Here is a 20,493-nt window from a genome sequence, read left to right on the forward strand (position 1 = left end):
TTTGTCGTCATTTCTCCCATCCCCTCCCTTCCTCTCCTCTTCTCTCTAGTCCCCTCCTCCTCCTCCTCCCTCTCTCCCTATCTTGTATGTTTTTTCAGTCATCAATGAAATCACAACCAATCCTGCTGCTGGCCTGTCAGCAAGCATATAATACCACATCCTCACCTCCATTCTAGCCAGTAGGGCTCAGATTCCTTAATGGCCAATGTATATTTTATCATTACAGCATGAAATAAAGATACACTGAATGCAGTAGCTACCCCATCAAAGCCTGTTTTTCTCTCTCTCTCTTTCTGCTGCTCTCATGATTTAATCCTGACCATTTCCCCCTTCTCTCTCTATCCCTGCTGACTCCTCCCTCCATTTCTGTCCTGCACTCCCTCTCTCTGCTTCTCTGTCTCTGACACACTCGAACACACGCACACATATATACACGCCCTCCACCCCCATCGCTGCAGTGTCTCAACTGCCTCAGAGCAAACAAGAGGATATAGAATACAGACGTTAATAAGACAGAGAAAGAGGGGCGTTGAAAGAGAGAGATGTATGTGTGTGTGTGACTCTGTGAATATGAGGAAGATATGAAGATGAAGCAGCAGGACTAAAGGTGGATTGCACAGAGCCTTTCTCTCCTTGCAAGGGCTTGTCTGCAGTATCCTTTGTAAATGGATGCTGGCTTGTGAACACGGTAAGCCTGACTACTCTCAAACAGACACAGCTTTTTTTTGTAATCATTGCAAGGCTGGCCTGCTTTGGACACAGAGGAGGGGCAAGATGCTTTTTTCTTTACAGGCATTCTGCACAAGGCGAGTGTGTTTTCCTGATAAAATGGGGAAGGTGATGTTCAGAGATGGCACCAAGGCAGGCAGCCTGTCCAGTCCCCTCCTCCACCCTGCTAGCTCTGTGCCAACAGACGCTGCTATCCTCTGCTTGCAATTTGACTCATCATCTCCCCAGAGCATCCTCGATTCTTATAGGATGCTTTTTTCTGAACACACTGCTCAGTACATGTAATTACTGTATGTAGGACAAGTGAAGGATGCATCAGAGATGTGTGTGTGTGCGTGTGTGTTTGTGTGCATGTCTCTATCCAAGCCATAAGCCATGAAATGGTAAGAGGGGAAATGAGAGAGTAAAAGCACCATCACAAACGATCAGGTGTTTGGTACTTACAACTGGCTTTACGAGACACTGAATGTGAATTTGCAGTGGGAGGTGTGCAAATCCCACGGAGCCTGGCTCTGCAGGCACTGGGATAAGCAGGCAAATTGTGGCCTGACAGCGGAGCTCGCTGTCCACTGTTCTACGGGGGAAATTTACATTGGCATTCATTAATAATCTCAAACTGGGACGTATTTGTGTGCAGTTGCTTGCGCATGTTTATGAATGTAAATCTTAACAGTAAGGGAGAGCACAGCGTGTTCGTTACTCTGCAGGCAAAATAGGATGATTTGTGACATTTTCTGTTTCATGTTTCATATTGTGAACAGAGTGTGACTGTATTTTTCTTTTTCAATGGGGGTTAGGATTGGTTGTGTAGCATCAGGAGAGTATGTGTAATTTGCGTGTACTGTATGTGTGTTTGTATTACATGTTTGAGAGAGAGAGAGAACCAGTGCAGGGAGGGGTCGAGGGGCTGGGGGGTTTGAGGCAGATGGGGCAGAGGGGCGGAGGTTGATGCAGCACGGAGCAAGAGAGAGAAAGAAGGAAAAGAGAAGATTTGGAACAGATTGGATGAAGGGGGGGAAAGACCGTGATAATTTCACGGGGGTAGGAAGACGCGCTTTTCTGAGCATGTGACACAGAAAGAATGCTGAATGTGTCTATGATAGTTCCACCGGCAGCAGTTCACATCGAGGCCCTCAGACATCTGTGCATCAAGGCAAAGATGGTGGATAAATTCCACCATGCCTTTATCTCTTCAGCACTACTAATACCAAAATGGATCAGGAATATTAGATTGATATTTATGCTGAATGCTGTGTAATGTTGCCTGATTGGAGGCTGTGAGAAAAACTGGATGGAAATATTGATCGCTGTCACAGTGTAATGCTGACAGATTGGGATAAGCCTTTATGGGTAGCTGCAACTTCCGTTTACTGTTCTCACTCAATTCAGATAAGCAGTTTTTGCAGAATACAAACCATATTTCCTCAGCATGTTGAACTCAGCATTAGTTCAGATGCACCATGTAATATTTCTTATTATCCATGTGTTTTTCAAGCAGGCCATAACTCGAAGCAATATTGGTTTCATTAAAACTTCACGGGGTCTGAGTTGTGATTTAAGGTGGTAACCAAAATCTGCAATGACTTAAATCTTCATGATGCCATCTCAACGGATGATGCATGTCATGTGTTCAGCTGTGGCTTATACTATCACATCCAGCAACAGTTAGCAACCAGAATAAGAACTGGGTGCATGGCAATAAATGTTTTCCATTCAGACAACATTTTGCAGTGTCTTACTGTCTTATGCTTTGCACCCACAATTCAGAGTCCAGTTCTGCTGTGATCTCTAAATATCAACTACTACAGTCTCAGTCTGTGGTTAGTAACCACTGGTAGACAAACCAAGGTCACATTCAATGTAACAAAAGCTATACACAACCCTGAGAGCTGCACAAATATCTGATCAATTTTTTTCATTTGAGCTGCAAATTGACGTTTAAGCATTACATTTCATTTGAATTAAATTCAGATTTAACATGCAAAGCTGTAATGCTTTCCATTGCAACGTGTCAAAAAATGTCAGGTCACCGATGACCTTGGCTTTAAAATGATCGATGATCGACGTCCAGTGTGAAATATAAATGTTAATCACATGCTTACACAATGGGCCTTTGCCAATCTTCACACACACATGCACACACTGAATAATGTCATCATACCCTGATACCTGTCTGAACATAACATTAGGAGAAAGAGAATAGCTGTGATTTTGATTTGATTTCGAGTGTTTTTGTTGAGCCAAACACAAACACGTCAACATGAATTCTTAAATCGGTGGAATACACATCACATAAATTAACTATACAGTCTCTTCCAACAGCTAATGTTTTATTTCTCTTTTTGTTTAAATGCTAGCACGCAGTATGCTGCCACTCAAGTTACCTTTATGCATATCAAAACGAGAGCAATAGTGTGACAAAACCTATGCTGAGTTGACCTCCTTCCACCTCTTTTGTTATTTGCCACATCCACTCCACTGGCTGACATAATGGCAAGGGACAGCAGGGACAGACTTGGTTTTAAAGTGACAGTGGCTGTTGAGGTAGCAGCTCTTGCACTGAGGGGGCCAATGTCACCGTCCGGTGCACTTCCAGTCATCTTTAACCTTGTAGGTGAGCCTACCGCTGAATTGGACAATTAAACTCAGCTCTATTACAGTTGAGTACCAAGGGGGCCATGCCTAGTTCCCTCGGCAGCTTGCTTAATAAAATGATTAATCTGAGATGTCATTTATTTCCTGGAGAGGGAGTACCAGAATGACCACACAAGGCTCATACATTTGCTTGTAACGTAAAAATTTATCTTAAACACCATGCAGTGGCTATGAAATATCCAATAAAACCACAGAGGATGGCTGTGTCCATTAAGTTCAGGCCTCGCAGTTGCTTTGTTACTCTGTATGTTCAGACAAGGCATTGCTCTGATTCAGCTGGCTCAGCATTTGTGTTTGTTTTGGGTTCATAATCCTTGCCAGGTACTAGGACAAAGAGTCATCTCCACACAAATGGCTCTAAGATGCTGTTTCTTTCAGACAGGCGCTGATGTAGAGAGGACTAATAAATTACTTAACAGTAAAGCCTCAGTAAGGGAAGTTGTCAGTTGAATTGAACAAAATCTTTGGGCGGGGCTTTGTGAATGAGTACAGATTAAATTATCTTTTGGTGTTACATAAAATAACATCAGCTCAATTCATCCTCTCTCTCTCTTTGCCCTCCTGTCTAATCTTTGCTGGTAGTCTCATACAGGGGCTTGTCTGTTTTCCTGAGGCTGAGCGAGTGAGAGGGCCTTACTTCCAGCACTCAAATCTGAGAGGGCAGAGCAGAGGGGACTAACAGAGCAACTTTGTGTTCCATTGCACACACATAACAGCGGTCATATGACAACAAGGAGGTGGACAAGAGGGAGGGGGTAATGATGAGGGAGTGTAGGGCCTACTACCCACTGGTGAGGGATGTTGGTCTGCAGTGAAAGAAATGAAAAGTGTGTGTGTGTGTGTGTGTGTGTGTGTGTGTGTGTGTGTGTGTGTGTGTGTGTGTGTGTGTGTGTGTGTGTGTGTGTGTGTGTGTGTGTGTCTGTGTGTCTGTCTGTCTGTCTGTCTGTCTGTCTGTCTGTCTGTCTGTCTGTCTGTCTGTCTAAGCATGCATGGATGCCCACATGCAGTATGAGCTGCATTCAGCGATATTTATACAGCCAAAAATAAAGTTTATAGCACAACAATTAGCTTGTTTTGATGAGGGCATGCAGGTCCGTTTTTTCCAAGAATATACATGAAATTGGAGTGAAGCTGGTGGTGTTTGTCAATGACCTCTACAGCCCTCTGGGATCATTCCTTTCAGACAATAGTGTTTGTTCAGAGTAATCCAATGTTTAACATGCAGCACAATTGACTTTCCCTGTTTGAACAGGTGACATATTCTCATGTGTAATTTTTCTCATATCTCTCCCTTCCACACATATTCATCCGTTTAACACAATACACATATGTAAATTGTGCTTGCATATTTGGCAGGCATCTACTGGGGGTTTGGCAATCTGGCAAGATTATACATAAATAGTTTTGCAAAGTCTCTGCAGGGGCCTGCACCCCACTGCAACAAGTGGGATGTTTCATTCTTTATCACTCTTTTTAGAACCTATTTTACCATTGCCTCTACAGCATTTGTGTTATAGTGCTGATCCGGTGGGTTAATGGCTGTTACGCTGTTGCATCTGCTGCAGGATGAGATATTTTTCTTTTTCCTGTCCCAGTTATCAGATCACCAACTGCAGATAATGTCTGTGGGTTTTAGAAGCCTGAAAGTGCCTGTTACCCACAATTTCCTTCCCTTAGAGAAGGGAACCGTTTATCTTATCTTTCATGACCCAAATGAATATTATGTTGGAGTTAGTGTTTGAATGTGGATTAGAACAGTTATAGTACTAACCTGAATTGTTTTGATCTATGTGTGATGTGTGTTGTGATCTATGTACACCGTAGTGAGAGAAATTCTCCCTATAAAAATCGTCTGTATGCACCAGCAGCACATACATAACAGGCAGACATCCAAAGGCTCAAATGTGCGCTTGCATTTTTGTGTATACCAAGGCACGCACACATACACATCAGACTCTAGTGTCCACCTTGTGCCATCTCATCCCTTCACATCAGACGGCCTACCCATAGCTCAGACTGTGCACAAACATGGCATTGTCATCGCTGGCTGGCCTTGTGACTCAGTGTGACCCGCTGGATTGGAGAAGGGGGGAAACACAGCCATTGAGAGCAGCAACGTTAAACAGAGCATTATCACGAAAAAGCATCGAGCATAAAGAGACCTAAACCCCCCACCACCCCGTCTCCACCCTGTAAACAGCCCACTGTTTTGGGGGAGTAAGCAGGAGAACACTGCCCATCATTGTTTTCCATAATGAATGAGTAGTGTCCTCACATGTGTACAGTATACTGGCATCTGTCTCTGAACTCGCCATTCAGGACAGTATGTCAGGGAGTGATAAAACAAAACATTGAGCTAACAATTGTGTGAGCTAAATGAAGAGATTACAATAACTAGGTTTGAATATTATATCACATAGAGCAGATGATTCAATTTACTTGCTTATATTGAATTCAGATTCAGCTCCCAGATGATTTGGTGCATTAATAAGGAATTGGTAGATTCACATCGTTGGAAAAAAAATACATTTTTTATTCCATCTTACACATGTCCTGAGCTAAGAGCACTTAAGGTTAAATTAAAGCTGTTTCACTTAAAGCTGAGTTATTAATTTAGCCTCGAGGGAACACAAAGATGTGCCCCAGGCCGCACACTGACCGCTGTAGCACCGGCATTGTTAATGAAGCTGTTGTGGCTGAAGTGTTAGAAAACAGCTGTTTACTTACACATCTAGCACACACAGCATCCATTTGGATGCTATGGATTGTTGTGTTTCTGCCCTTTCCGTGAATACATTTTTTAGCTCCATTTTGGTCTCAACCAACTTCTTTCTGTGAGATATTTGACTCACTTCATCAGTTAGTCATTAACATTGCATGTCTAACATTTTGATCAGGGGTTTTTCCAGTTTTATTTATTTATGTGCCTGTTGGTTGATGAGAGTGGATGACACTCAATCACACAGTAAATGGACAGGACACAGAACCAAAACTATTCAATAAAAGATGCAGAGACATGTGATAGTTCTCCATGATTTCACCCACTTGACATCACACTGAGTCATCTGATTCATATTAAAAGTTTAAAACAGGTTTAAGTATTTTCTACTTAACTGATCTTGGGAGATTCACTATTGCAGCCATAGTCCAATATAAATCTAAATTGTGACAAGAATCCAGGGTAATCCATTGGACACAATGTTACCTGACATATGATTTTGAAGCGGAGGTGCTATTTGACATGAGATGCTTTCAGACACCCTCCCCCAGGAATCTTTGTGTAGAGAAATCCTTGACACATGGTTTCTGACGGGTTCAGTCTTGAGACTCCTTGACAGCACATTTAAAATGTGTCTTCAGTGCATAAACGTGGTTAACTAGGTATCCTTGTTCAGCCTGAAGGACAAGGTCCACTGCTTGTTTAATTTTCACTCTGGACTGCATGATTGTAGGAAAAAATCCTGATGCAGCTCTTGCAGAATAAAATGGTAAATCTTGCATAAAGTGGTGCAAACTGTTGAACGGTGCTGAAGATCATTCTGTCTGCGACCTATATCTCATATGATTCTGACGTAGGATGGGGCGACCACAAAGCTCTGACTCACCACACAGACGCAGGCCTTCTAGGTTGGAGGACTTCATTTATTTCAGTCCACTGAGATAGGCAGAGAAAAATATGCATTTTATGTATTACTAGCACCAAGACACAATGTTGTTTTCCAAAAGCATCACATGATACAGTGTTGTCTACAGGATCCGTGTTAGCAACTGGGGTAACATTGATCAATGTGCTGCTTGGAGCATGAAATTGACCACATGCTTAGAGTCCCAGATTCCACAATGTTGTAGTTGCATTGCATCCAGTCTATGAATTGCACAAAGAGCATTCAGTCTAGTGTCTTTCTGATTACTTACTGTAACTCAGGAACCTCTTTATATGCATAATCTGTTTTGTGGAGCTGGACTACTGCCTTGCATATACTGATTCACTTAAATGCAATTCAACACTGATTACAGTAAAAAGTCAGCTGTCAATTCAAATCAATTCTGCTTCTGTCTTTACCCTTTGAAACTGGAACAAAACATCCAGTTCAAAATGCCACTAGCCATTTGTTCTTAGTCAACACCTAGTAATACAGTAAATATGGTGTGGCAAAAAGATTACCAGGCATTGTGGAAGGAATTAAAGCACAACAGGCTTTTTTTTTTTATTAATTTTTGAAGGTTGTCCCATTTAGGGTGGCAAAAGGATTTTGACAGATTAAGATTATAATCACCAAAGTAGCCACCTCCATCTTATCAGAAACTCTTGTGTTGTACAGTATTAGCTGCTAGATGTAGGAAGTCCTGGTGACCTTGTCAGACATCTCCAGTGCTCTTTTCAATAGCTCTACAACAACTGATTCAGACTGCTCTCAGTTCTACTCTGAGGCAGTAGGCCTAAACAGATTTGAGCTGGAATAGATGAGAGCACACGAGCAAGAGAGTGTGATTTAAGAGGATACTCATACAAACTAGGATCACCGCCTTGTGACTGTATGCCTCCACCAACCAGACAAGTTGCAGTTTGCATCCATGTCTGTCCAGACTCTGTAATATAGGTAGTGAAGACTTTGAAGGGATTTAATAAAAGGTATTAAGTGTATTTTTTGGCAAAATGGAAGTTATCACTATAAGAAACATGCTGTCTTCACTTACAGACTAATTTTAAAGAGAGTACAGAGGACTGATGGAGAGTTTTGTCACATGGTGCAACAACAATCACCTGAAGCTCAATATCAGCAAAATTAATGAACTTGTTGGGGACAACCTGAGGAACAGGAACAGAGGCTATTCAAGCATGTTGCTGAATCGTCCCTGAATGATGATGAAGCCCATCTGAAGTCACTGTCTTCCGCTTGGAGGCGCTCAGATGCAAATGAACAGGGTATGGTTTGACTCTACATGTCCAAAAGTACCAATGGAAAAGCCCCACTAGTTGTTATCCAGGAAGTGGAAGTGAAGAGGGCTGACTCATAAAGCATTTTGTGGTCCAAATCAATAAAAAAAAACGTGGATGGGACTAACAAGACTGAAGCCCTCTTCAGGAAGGAACAGAGCAGACTGTTCTTCCAGAGGAGACTCAGATCCTTCAGTCTGTGCATCAGACTCCTGCAGATTGTATATCAGTCTGTAAAGGCCAGTGCTGTGTTCTTCATGGTGGTGTGCTGGGGTGGACAGCAGTCTCAACAGGCCTGTAAGGAAGTACAGTATCTCCACCAGGTGATCAGCTTGGAAATGCACAGTGTGGTTGGGTTGAGCGATTGAATGAATATATAAGCCACCGGCAACTGGCTGAGTCCATTGCAAGTTAAGGTTTTTCAGGGGGGCAATTTTTGTCATTTTATTTTGCTATTTTAATGGTCTGCCTCTGAAGAATAAGTGAGAGTGACACACTTGTTCAATGAGCTAACCCAGTAGCACAAAGAGTCAGAAACAGCCAAGAGGCACCGAGGAAAACCAGCATGAAGAGCCAGAATATCTTCACATCTAACTCAGTGAATTAAGGGTTTATTTCGAGACTAACCAAGATGGTTTTGGTGACTTTCATTTTGTTTCTGTTGAGTCTGAATGAAGTGTGTTTTATGATGAGATGCAAGTCAGTTAGGCTTGGTTTAGTTCAATGAAAGAGATAAACTTGAATTGATTTTTTTTAGTTTCTTTTGTTTAATTATTAGACTGAAAAAGAAAAGAGACCATGTGAAACATAGCAAACTCACCGCTCGCCCACCAACATTGTGAGGTTTCTTTATGAATACCTTTCACAGAGAGTTTTCAAAGATCGACAACCAGGTCCAGTTGCCCTAGATTCAACCCACCATGGTCTAACCATGATCAGGACAATGGAGATTACTCACAGACGTCTTCTTATGAATACGAGACAACCACAGGAGCAGCAGATAACAGCAACAATGTTATCAGTCATCGCTAGAAATGAAAGCGTTTCCATTGTGCCATGTGATATAATGGTCTAAAAGGATTAACAACTCATTCTCTTATTGTCTTATACTCTTGTGTATTGTGGGGACTCCGCTGACCACCTGGGTGCACTACACGTACCTGCACGAATATATCACTGCAGTCACCAGTGGCTGGGCCGATGGTGGCCAGTTTGAAAAATTTTAACATATTGCCAAACCCTGCAGTGTGGAGGCAGCGGCTAAGAGGAGGACACAGGACAAAATGAAAGCCATCCTGTATAACCATCTCGCCCTTTCTACAGTGAGTTGTATCAGACTGTAGAAAAGCAGTGGAGACCTTTAGCCGCCAAACTGTAATCAGTTCATCCTCGAGTTTAAGCTTTTATAAGATTAGGTTATATAACTGATTATATTGCTCCACGCTAATTTGTCAGTGTTGGTGTATTTTTTTTTTTTTTTTTTACAAAGCCTGATTGAATATCATTCTTTTATTTCAGAAACAAAGGCCTCATCTAAGCTTACAGTTAAATCAGAAGCATGCTACTGACATCATAGCAGTTATACCATCGTGTTTTTTAATGAAAGGTGACCTTGTTATTTTGAATCATAGCTGCACTTCTTTAAAAACATTACGTAGATAGATCCTGTATGTGGGTGAAATATTAGACAGACATCTCAAATTGACAAAGCTAGTTTTATGAATATCTCAGAATCTGTCAGACAGATTATTATACAATTTCACCCTTATTAAGTTTGAAAAATAAATTAAAATGAATGAATTTTGCTCCTATTAGCTTTCATTATAAATTAGCCCTCTGTCAAACTGGTTAATATTGACACTGACAACCAGTCAAAATACAGTGAGTCACCGGTTTAGAAGGTATACATGTATTTAATGGCGTCCAATACACTAAACCTAAGATAAATCCTTCGTTTGTCGAGTTTAGTTGTGTTGACAATGTGTCAGACAGGTGTTGATTCAACTCTGTTGTCAGTTTAGAAGCTATCCGTATTTGCTGTAGCAAATTTCCTCCTCATGTTCATACAGTACATGAAAACATGAGAAATAACAAAAATGGTTCAATCTTTCCCCCAGTTGCTTTTAATACAAAATATACCCCTTAGACTATACATACTAGTGGCATTTGGTGTTTGAAAACATATTTTAAGGACAATGTGAAGTCTGTAAATGGCCATAATCATTTCAAAGGAATGTCCACACAATGTTCACATTGTACATATTACATCATACACTATGACTACAACAGATTTCTTTCATATGGGTTTCTACCTTGCGCAAACATTTTCTGGGCATCTCAAACCAGACCACTTAAAGACTTGATTTGAGTCATGTGTAGCCCATCAACCACAAAGACGCTGTCATCCACAGTTTGGCATAGTACTGCGCAGACTGAAACCTCCTCTCTTCAAGCTAAAACTGAATTTCCCTGTAGAAAAAAGTAAGATTTTGCAAATCAAAAGGCATTAACACATTAGTTCAGTCTCTTGCTTTTTCTGGATGTCACTGATGCCTTCTGGGTCCATTTTATGATATAGGGTTTATTGTTCTCATCAATTTATATACTATAATAATATCACTACAATTTTTTCATTTTGTTTGTTTCGGTTCAAGCAAGTTATAAATTGTTTGCAGATGAATCTAATATTGGTTCCCTTTGTTCATTCAGTAATCAGTCACAAAGCAATAAAGACTCCCTTGTTTCAAAATATGCAAATTGATAATTGGAAGTCACAGTTTCTGTGCTTTATTGAAAAGGCAAGAGCTGCTGGAACATGTCTGCGCCTGACTAAATATTTAAAAACCTCCAGCGATTACAGCCTCAAGACTATGATTGATTTGTCAATGAGCAACCGAGCGGTGCTAACATATACATTCAACATTAAGCCTCACACATTTTATTCTGTGATTTTGTTTTTTGTGTTTTTTGTAGGTGACAAAATGAAATGAAACTAAAGTCTGCTCTTTCAAAAGGAGTGCTCTTCTTCTGTTTACGTTTCTGCGGTTCCAGATGATATTCTGATAGTGTGTGTTTCAACTGTCAACAGTGTCACTACCAGAGTTTAAATTTCTCACCCCTCTCAAGGAAACGCTAACGTCAATGGAAATTTCACTAAACCTTGAGCAGGTGTGTGGTGCCGTTGCTCTGCTGTAGCTCTAAAACATCAACACAGTTCAAAATGTCGATACAAAGCAGTGAATGTCACGCCAACCTCCACCTCAACATAGGGTCAACAGCCTTGCTCACATGCGCACGTCATTGCATTTGGATCATTTTTATTTCATTTCATTTGTCTTCAAGTCGTCAGCTTGTTCTTCCCTGTGACATTTCAAATCACTGCTCAGTGTGGAAAGAATGCCAACAATCATGTCTGTCTGAAAGAGGATTAGTCTGACCCAACATCGTCTCACCAGATTTTCCCTTATATATACCTTGATTTGGAAGTGAAAGATTTCCACTTAGTCCTTTTTGTCCTTTCAACTCAAACAACTGTGGGTCAAATTCCCTTCTTTGACTGTCCATACCATTCTTAGCACTTTGTGGTGACTATGAGCTGTTGAAGACAGCAGTAGTTGAGAGAAGCATGCTTACAGATGGCCTCAGATTTTCTCACTAATGCATTGCTTATTCACTGCCTCTGTGGCATCACATAAATTAATAACGTCTCTCCAGCAGAGTCTCATTTAGAGGCCTTCTCGGCCCAGGCAACTTTCTGTCCCAGGAATCTCACAGGGCTGTTTTTTTTTAATCTTCTGATTTCTATATACCTCTTAGTCTGCCACAGCACAGCCTGTAACTGAGTAACAGCTTTATACAATTCTGAAAACAAAGATTATGAAGCTTGAACTGAAAAGTTGCATGTTGTTGGTCTTGACAGACTGCAGAGCTCATAAATATCTGGCAAAGGTTTGATACTGTTTCACTCTAACTGCTTAATCTTGACATAATAGCATGGACTTGATTAGGGATTAGTTTCAGTTTCACTACCGGGGTTTTGGATATTATTGTAAAAAATTACTCTGCTAGATTCCAGTAAGACTCTGACACTGTATATGGACACTAACCAGACTGCCTTAAGTCTTTCAGTAACCTCTTTTTGTCATGCTGCCAGGGGAGAGCTAGTCAGAAGCAGGAAGCAAACTCCCAGCCACTAAAACAACTGCCTTTGGACAAGAACGCGTGAGCAGCTGATCGTAAAGCATGTGAGCTTTTTTGTTGTCCTGACACTGAACTGCCGGGATCCAATTTTATGTAATCTCAACATTCATCATTAAGACAAAATAACATTGGACTTTCTGTTAGCATTTAAATAATAACATGTTTACTTCACAGTGAAAGATGGTGACACACAAAATTCGGTAGGCATTGGGGCGTATGGATATGAATTACCCTGCAGTCGTTAAACAGTCATATTTCCTTAGCACCACACTGTTCTGAATAGTCGAGACTAAGTCGGCCTTTCATATGCCTTTCTGTATAATCTTAATGAGAATACTGAATGTCACTTTCCCAACATAGGTGCCAGTCCCCCAGGTTGCTATTCAAAAGTCCTTGGCCTGCTTAGCTGCGATGAATGGGCTATTTATTTGCTTTAGTTAGTTTTGATGGAAATAGGAACTGGTTAAGTGGTTCATAAATGGGGAACATGATTGCCTGCTGGCCTCCTGCTTAAAACAACAGTTATTCATGACTGACAGAAGTTGTGAAGTGTTGAGTTCTTCTTTCTGCCTGTCCATGGCAGGATAATCCACACCGAAACGTCTCATCTGATCCCTCTTGACATGCAAGCCTGCTGACCGCAGCACTAACACACACCTGCATGCCTCATTCACAAACTATTACAAGACGACTAAATGTGCACCTGTGCCTTTCACCTTTCTTGCGTCACACACACGTTTCATTCATAAAAACAATACATTCTCTGCATTTGCGCTTCCTCACCTCTGACACACCTGAGCAGTCTCATCATGACACATTATACCACTGCGCCAGAGCATCGCCTGCATTCACATGTGGTTTAATTCAATTTAATTTAAAGCACGCTGATTGATTTCACCGAACACGTAATGGATTTAACACGCTTGTGTTGCTCTTTAAAACAGATTCTATGAAATGCAACTGAATGTTCTATATGTGCTTAAGAGTGGCTGAACTGACCTGGAACACCAGGCCCATTGTCACCATCTACCTGATGAAGTCCCACTGAGCCACCACATGAGAGTACACCAGCCAACTTATTTATCTATTTCCTCTTTTTAAACGTTATGCTCTTTGTGGTTGTTTGAATATAATCTTGATAACTAGCTGAACACTTTAACAAGTTATCTTATCTGTTCAGGGGTTAAGTGACAAGAAATATAGAAAATAGCTACACTATTTAAACACACTGGTGTGTTCATCAAAGTGAGCTCTCTATCATTGTGAGTGTATTCAGTCCAAAGTGGCATGACATCTGTAGATACCGTATAATACATTTTTCTGTAAATACATTTGTGCCTGAGCAATAACAGTGGGCCTCTGATGGATTAAAATCACCACTCAGTCTAAAGTGACTGACGATAGTTTGTAATAGCATTTTGTGGACTCAAAACCTGCAGCAGGAAAGTAGAGACCATTATACAATAGAAAGACACTCTGACTACATGTACTCATGTCTAATAAAGGCTGTGATTGTAATTATTTTCAGCATGGTAAATTAATAATAGGAGTTAAGCACCTGGGAGAGTGATGGAGGGAGAGCTGATGGGCCATGTGCAGCAGGAGCTGTGAGGGAAAGGCAGGAGAGTGACTGGGCCTCATCTTGGCTATCACATTACCTCAGCCTGCATGATACATTGAGATGCTGGCCTCTCTCTGTGGCCCCCATGGCTTTACCTCCTCTCACTTACTCTTAAAGAGACACGCCCCTCTTCTTCGTACCAGAGCCAACTGTGTGCTAGCACAGATGTCCTTGTAACGGTCTTTTTTGGAGGATGGTTTGACATATATGAGGATATGAGTTACCAGAGGAGGTTAGCCTGGAAACGTTTCCTTATTGACTAAAGTAAGTAAGTAAATAATCGTGCCATAAAGGCTGTGTTTTGTTGGATTTACATAGTCAGTTACTTGTTGCTGCTTGTATCCAGATCTATTTCAACTTTAAATTAGGCTATGTAATTTGTTACAAAGACTAAGCAAGTTTTCATGCTGTAGGCACTTCCTTAATTAATTTTTGTTTATTTTGGGAAGAATTTTTCCAACTTCCAGGCATTTCATCCCGCTGTGTTATGCTCTAATTATTAGGGTGTAGGGAGGCAACAGACCAAAATTTTATTCTGTGCAGTGTAATAGCATGGGAAATATTATTATAATGAATTTAATGTGGTAATAATCTACACTGATTTTGCACAGCCCGTACACTAGTTCCTTAGCAATTTTCTCAAATAATTTAACTTCAAAAGTGCAGAAATGCAAGTGCTGCATATTTCTGTAAGAGCAAATTGAAAAGACTTTACACGCTGTTTTAATGTGTTTCATAGGCTCACAAAATCAGTGATGTGCATTAACCAGTTTGGCTGGCTATGCCATTTTGAGAGGGTAGTCAGGTGCCTGGAGCCAGGAAACAATGCTCTCCACTCTGTTTGTGTTGTGATGCTTTGTTATGGCTTTGTTCTGCTCTGTTTGTCCTCTCAGTCATTTGAAGAGTGGACCTAACTCACGAGCTTTGAGGAATGCTCTTTCTCCTCTCGCTCTCTATGTGACAGGTCTGCAGAGTATAGTTTCACCAACAAAACTAGGCCACAGTATGATTTCACATTTGTTACTCAGCCAATAGCATGCAGCCTGTTTCAATGTGCATCTATTTATCACAGAATCCCAAAGGCATTCACTGCTCCAAATTTGTTTTTTAGCTTTAAAATTATCACTTACTGTGAAACATTTTGTCCGAATTACACAGTCACAAAGCATATTAGAATTCAGTATATGCTTTATTCAAGTAAAAGTGCCGCCTCCTGAGCAGCGAATATATCAAAGCAAGAGCAGAATAAAACCAAATATTCTTCTCTGATCATGGTGTAGTATCTTAAGGATAAAAACACAGATGTCTGAGCAAGGAGAAGGGCTTTGCAGCTCTATGAAAGCATGAGAGGCACCTGCTGACTTGAGCCTGTTATTTTCCACTGCAATAGTAAATAAGCATTTCACCTGATGTTGTTTTGCTAGGCAGCTCTGGGAGTATGTCAGGCCAAAAAGAGGACAGTCAGAGCTGCTGTGAACAGCAGAAGATGCTATTGGTTACAAGGAAACACGTTAATGGTGTTAATCCAACATCAGTTTCCTTTCAAATACTGGAGTTTGTTTTTCTCTGCCTGTTTCTATGCGTATGTTTGACCTTGATTTGTGTATATAATGAGTCTATGTCTGTGTGTGCTGTGGTGTTAAATGGGTAGGCGTGGTTGTCTGAGAACTGCTTTGGCTCAGAGTCTATGGTAACACAAGACTGCAGATGAAGAGAGCTGGGGTGTGTGACTGTTAGGAGCAGAAATCTGAAGAGGCAGTGCACACAGAATAAGGGTAGCATGGCAGTGGTTGAATGGGAAGTGTGCAGGTTAGTATGCATGTGACTGTTTCTGCTTTCATTGCAGCCTTCTGCTTTTTTCTCTATTTCCATTTGATGAATAAAGGTATAGTATTAAATTTGATATTTTTTGTTTCCTCAGTTTTTTACGAAAGTAATATTTCAACAGTTTGGGAAATACAAATACTGCCTTTCTTCATTTCAAAGATTGAAATAAGATGGTTGTTGTCAACATCATATCAGTGTGTAGCTAGCCTAGGTCTGTATCAGCCTATCATAGCAAAAGACTGAAAAGCAGGAACAAACAGCAAACCTGGCTCTCTCGAAAGTTAAATAACATGCTTATCCAGTCACCTCTGTCAGTGAGCACAACTGTTTGTCTATACAGCCACAATGTTACCATATCAGGCAACCTAAAACCAAGTTACATGTTAATTAGTGAACATCAGAGATGACATTGCAGAGAGTCCGGCTATTTGTTTGTCCCTGCTTCCATGCTATGCTAGGCTTACTATCTTCTGGTTCCAACTCCATGCCAAATGCACAGACATAAGATGTATCGTGGTCTCAATCATCTCATCTCACTCTCCAAGAGAAATCAAATATGCGTTTTTTCCAAAATATTTAACTGTTGCTTTGACATATATGCTAATAACTGGATGGGAAGTGATGAAACTGTTCCTCTTTGTCTTAAACATGTTATTTATGTTTCTTCTCTGTCATTTGTGTTGGCAGACTCGGAGGAGGAAGACATCACACAACAGAAGAAGCAGAAAAGATTTTATCAGGAAGATCAAGCAGAACAGGCCAAATATCGAACTGAGGTGGATGGTTGCAGAAGCCAAACAGGGCAACGCACCGCAAGAGCCATGTGGGAGGAGAGTGAGGGAGTTTTGATATTCGCACGCATCAAGCCCAAACACTTTCTCTACTGACATACACTGAACATTCCCCAGCCTTCCTCCAGAGCCTTTCCTCAGGGGGAGCCCCTGCTATGAACCCCAGCTCCTTTGGCTTCAGCAGGCAGTCCAACCTCAGTGCCAGACGCTGTGTGGGCATCCCACAAGTCTGGGTTCTGCCCACACAGGACTCACTGACTGCCCCTGAAAAAAAAGAATGAAATACTCCTGAGTCAGTCCTCTGTGTGGTGGCTCTCCTCTCCATTGTTAGTTTGTAATTAGTCTGTTTGGAAGTTTTGTCTGCCTCTTCCCCAGCAAGTTCGTACCTTTAGTGAAAACCTTGCCCAACTCCTCCACCGACTCCTTTTCGGACCCCACTTCGTTATAATTTGCTTTCCCATCAAGCAGCAGCACGAGTTCCTTTGTGCTCACCACGTGGTGGAGGACCATGGGATGCCGTCAGAGCTCGGAGGAGAAGGAAGCGGCGCGGCGCTCGCGGCGAATTGACCGGCACTTACGGTCAGAGAGTCAGCGGCAGCGGCGTGAGATCAAGCTACTGTTGCTGGGCACGAGCAACTCCGGCAAGAGCACCATTGTCAAGCAGATGAAGATCATCCACAGCGGAGGCTTCAACCTGGAGGCCTGCAAGGAGTACAAGCCGCTCATCCTGTACAATGCCATTGACTCACTCACCCGCATCATCCGTGCCCTCACCACTCTCAAGATCGACTTTCACAATCCTGATCGCGCCTACGACGCTGTGCAGCTCTTTGCCCTCACGGGGCCGGCTGAGAGCAAGGGGGAGATCACTCCAGAGTTACTGGGGGTCATGAAACGTCTTTGGGCTGACTCAGGGGTCCAGGAGTGCTTTCAGCGATCCAATGAGTACCACTTAGAGGACAACACTGCCTACTACCTGAATGACCTAGACCGCATCTCTGCCGCTGAGTATATCCCTACTGTAGAGGATATCCTGCGATCCCGTGACATGACGACTGGCATTGTGGAGAACAAGTTCACCTTCAAGGAGCTCACCTTCAAGATGGTAGATGTGGGTGGACAGCGTTCGGAGAGAAAGAAGTGGATCCACTGCTTTGAGGGCGTGACTGCAATCATTTTCTGTGTCGAGCTAAGTGGCTATGACCTCAAACTCTATGAGGACAACCAGACGGTAAGAAAAATCTCTTTTAAAGGGCCCACATTTTCACTCACAGTAAATGTATGCATGTACCCAGATGTATGCCCAATTACATGATTGTACAGAGCAGCCAATCACCTTAACACAGCAGTTTGAAGAGGAATCAGGCAGATTTAACCCAATTAGTGCAAATTACACAAATATTTTCTCTAATTTTTACACCATTCGTGGGAAGAAATGCAGCCTTTCTATCCCACCAGATAATGTAAGTGGCAAGAATATATCTCTTAGGTGAGACAGATAATGACATGCAAGATGCTGTGAGGTGTTAATACCACCAAACAAGTAACGTGTATTAAATGATTTAATTGTTCTGAGAAGCAAAGAAAACACAAGCATGTTCTGCAATGTCATTTCCTCTGCGTACATCCCTGTCCTCAATGCAACCATGCTGTGGTTAAAGATACAGGGATTACATTTTTCTTTTGCTTCACACACTTGCACACATTATTTGCAACAACATACTGTATTTTTTAAGACAGTGGCTATTTGAAATGAATTAGGGGGACTTCCACAATCATTTTTGGGAACTATGTTGTTCAGTGATTACTTCCAGTTAGCAAAACTGTATTTTTGAACACAGGAAAGATTTGGGACATTGAATTTTAGTTGTAGCATTTGCGAGTTAAAAATACAGTTGTTTTACCAGCATTTCATTTCAGTATATCAAGCACATCATGTCTGTCTAATTTAGGTGGGAACAATACAATGTCAATCTTTAAACCACCAAACTGCACAGAGGCTTATCTATTCAAGTGGGAAAATAGACGCCAATGTAAACATGCACAGTGTTAAAGTTCATTCAACTAAGTGGACTACTTAGTGGACCTTGAGGTGAACAGGTAAAAATAAAATGTCTACGCACATGTCAGAGGTTGTGTGAATGATCTTTACTGTTGGAGAGACGTCTACCTGATTGGGAGGTTTATCACAGAAAGCCAGAAAATCTATGTTACCTTTTTTTGCCCAATATTCATTATGGCACAGACTATTGATTGGATTTATTGTAGTAATGTGCTGATAGCCTACTCTATCAATAATATTTTTTTTATTTTCATCAAATGTTCCTATTGTTACAGGCAAGTGCTAAAGACATAATTGCAGAGGGTGGTTTTCCTACAATCCCCACAGCACATCTAGGACCACTCTATGCAGCCTTTTCATTCTGATCCTAAATAATATTACTACGTACTGTAATCCCTATTCAGTTTTGTTTCATAAGCAGTATGGAGAGTCGTAACCAAATTTTACGGTTCATATTCAAAGTTCTTTGGCTGTGGGCATGAATAGACTGATTTTGTAGAAATGAGTGAAATGCATTCACTCTGCCTTAATTTGGTAGCAAAGCTATTTCAAATCTGCCCGAATAAAGAGAATGGCTGGTGGTTGTTATCTCCCCTTCATGGTTGAGGAATTTTAACAATTTGCTATCCATAGCATATCTGTCTTCTTATCTGAGTGTTTTGGAATAGCTGGGTAGTTACTGCTTGTTTGAACTGCCTTTTTGATAATGGAAGGTCAACAATAGATACTATTCTACTTTTTATGTCTCGACCAACTATGAGGGGTCAGCTATTTTCTATTTCTTCACAGACATGATGAAATTTTCTTTCCGGAGGAGGTTCCAGTATCCGTGGTCACCTTGATGTCTTTATACAGTCTACAGAAATAACACAGAGGAAACTTTACCATTCCTGTAACTGAACTGGCCTGATAATTCATGGGTTACCCGGATAAAGCAGTGTGTACACTGTGCCAGGTTGGAACACGAAATCAATTAATCTTATAGGTTAAAAATAAAGTCTGAGGAGAAGAATGCAGTATGGTGTTAATTGAGTTCACAGAATGAAGTGTGAGGCTGTACCTGTGAGAATTAGTAGATTGCGAAGGCACTATGTAGCAAAGGGAGCTTGCAGGTGCTAGAAAAAAAATAACTTTTATTATTCTAAGATAGGAGAGGAAGACGAAAGTGATGGATCTAAGTACCCGACAGAAACACCTCCTGAAATTAGAGCAGCCACCCTGCTGCAGAGCTGATGAGGATGAATAAGATTTCTGCAAATACTGACATTTTAATGGTTACTATGAGGCTGAATTATTGACTGCCTTTAAAGTTTTATGTGTTTTAACACATCTTTGAACACACCAACAGGGCTTTTTCAGTTGGTTGATCATAATTTGACTTGCAGTTTCGAAGTACTGACATTAATGTTGGCTATGATTTTTAGTGGCCGGACCATGACTTGCTGCCATATCTAATTTAAGTGAAACTTAATAGACTCTGTTCCCATTAGCCACATCAGCACAGACACTCGCCAGACATCAGCTGAATTGGCCCATGTGGTAAATCATATACATTTTAGATTTAGATGTATTGTTGAAGTTTTTTTTAGATATGCCATTGTTGTCCGTATGTTGGTGCTACTGTAGGAGTACCTGTGATAAGCACACATTCACAGTGTTATTCTTCACT

At 41.2% G+C, this 20,493-nt stretch overlaps 1 protein-coding gene across 1 annotated transcript in view; it reads left to right on the forward strand.

Moving 5' to 3' along the window:
* The first annotated feature begins 411 nt into the window (after positions 1-411).
* gnaz (guanine nucleotide binding protein (G protein), alpha z polypeptide) overlaps positions 412-20,493 on the forward strand; it is a 29,714-nt gene continuing 9,632 nt past the window's right edge. Inside the window, exons 1-2 of the mRNA XM_070988502.1 lie at positions 412-688; positions 16,659-17,993. Coding sequence (XP_070844603.1) covers positions 17,271-17,993 — 723 coding nt within the window. The 5' untranslated portion in view covers positions 412-688; positions 16,659-17,270. The remainder of the gene's footprint in view (positions 689-16,658; positions 17,994-20,493) is intronic.

Source organism: Chaetodon trifascialis, chromosome 20, assembly GCF_039877785.1.
Source record: "Chaetodon trifascialis isolate fChaTrf1 chromosome 20, fChaTrf1.hap1, whole genome shotgun sequence".
In the NCBI taxonomy this organism is placed as follows: Eukaryota; Metazoa; Chordata; class Actinopteri; order Chaetodontiformes; family Chaetodontidae; genus Chaetodon; species Chaetodon trifascialis.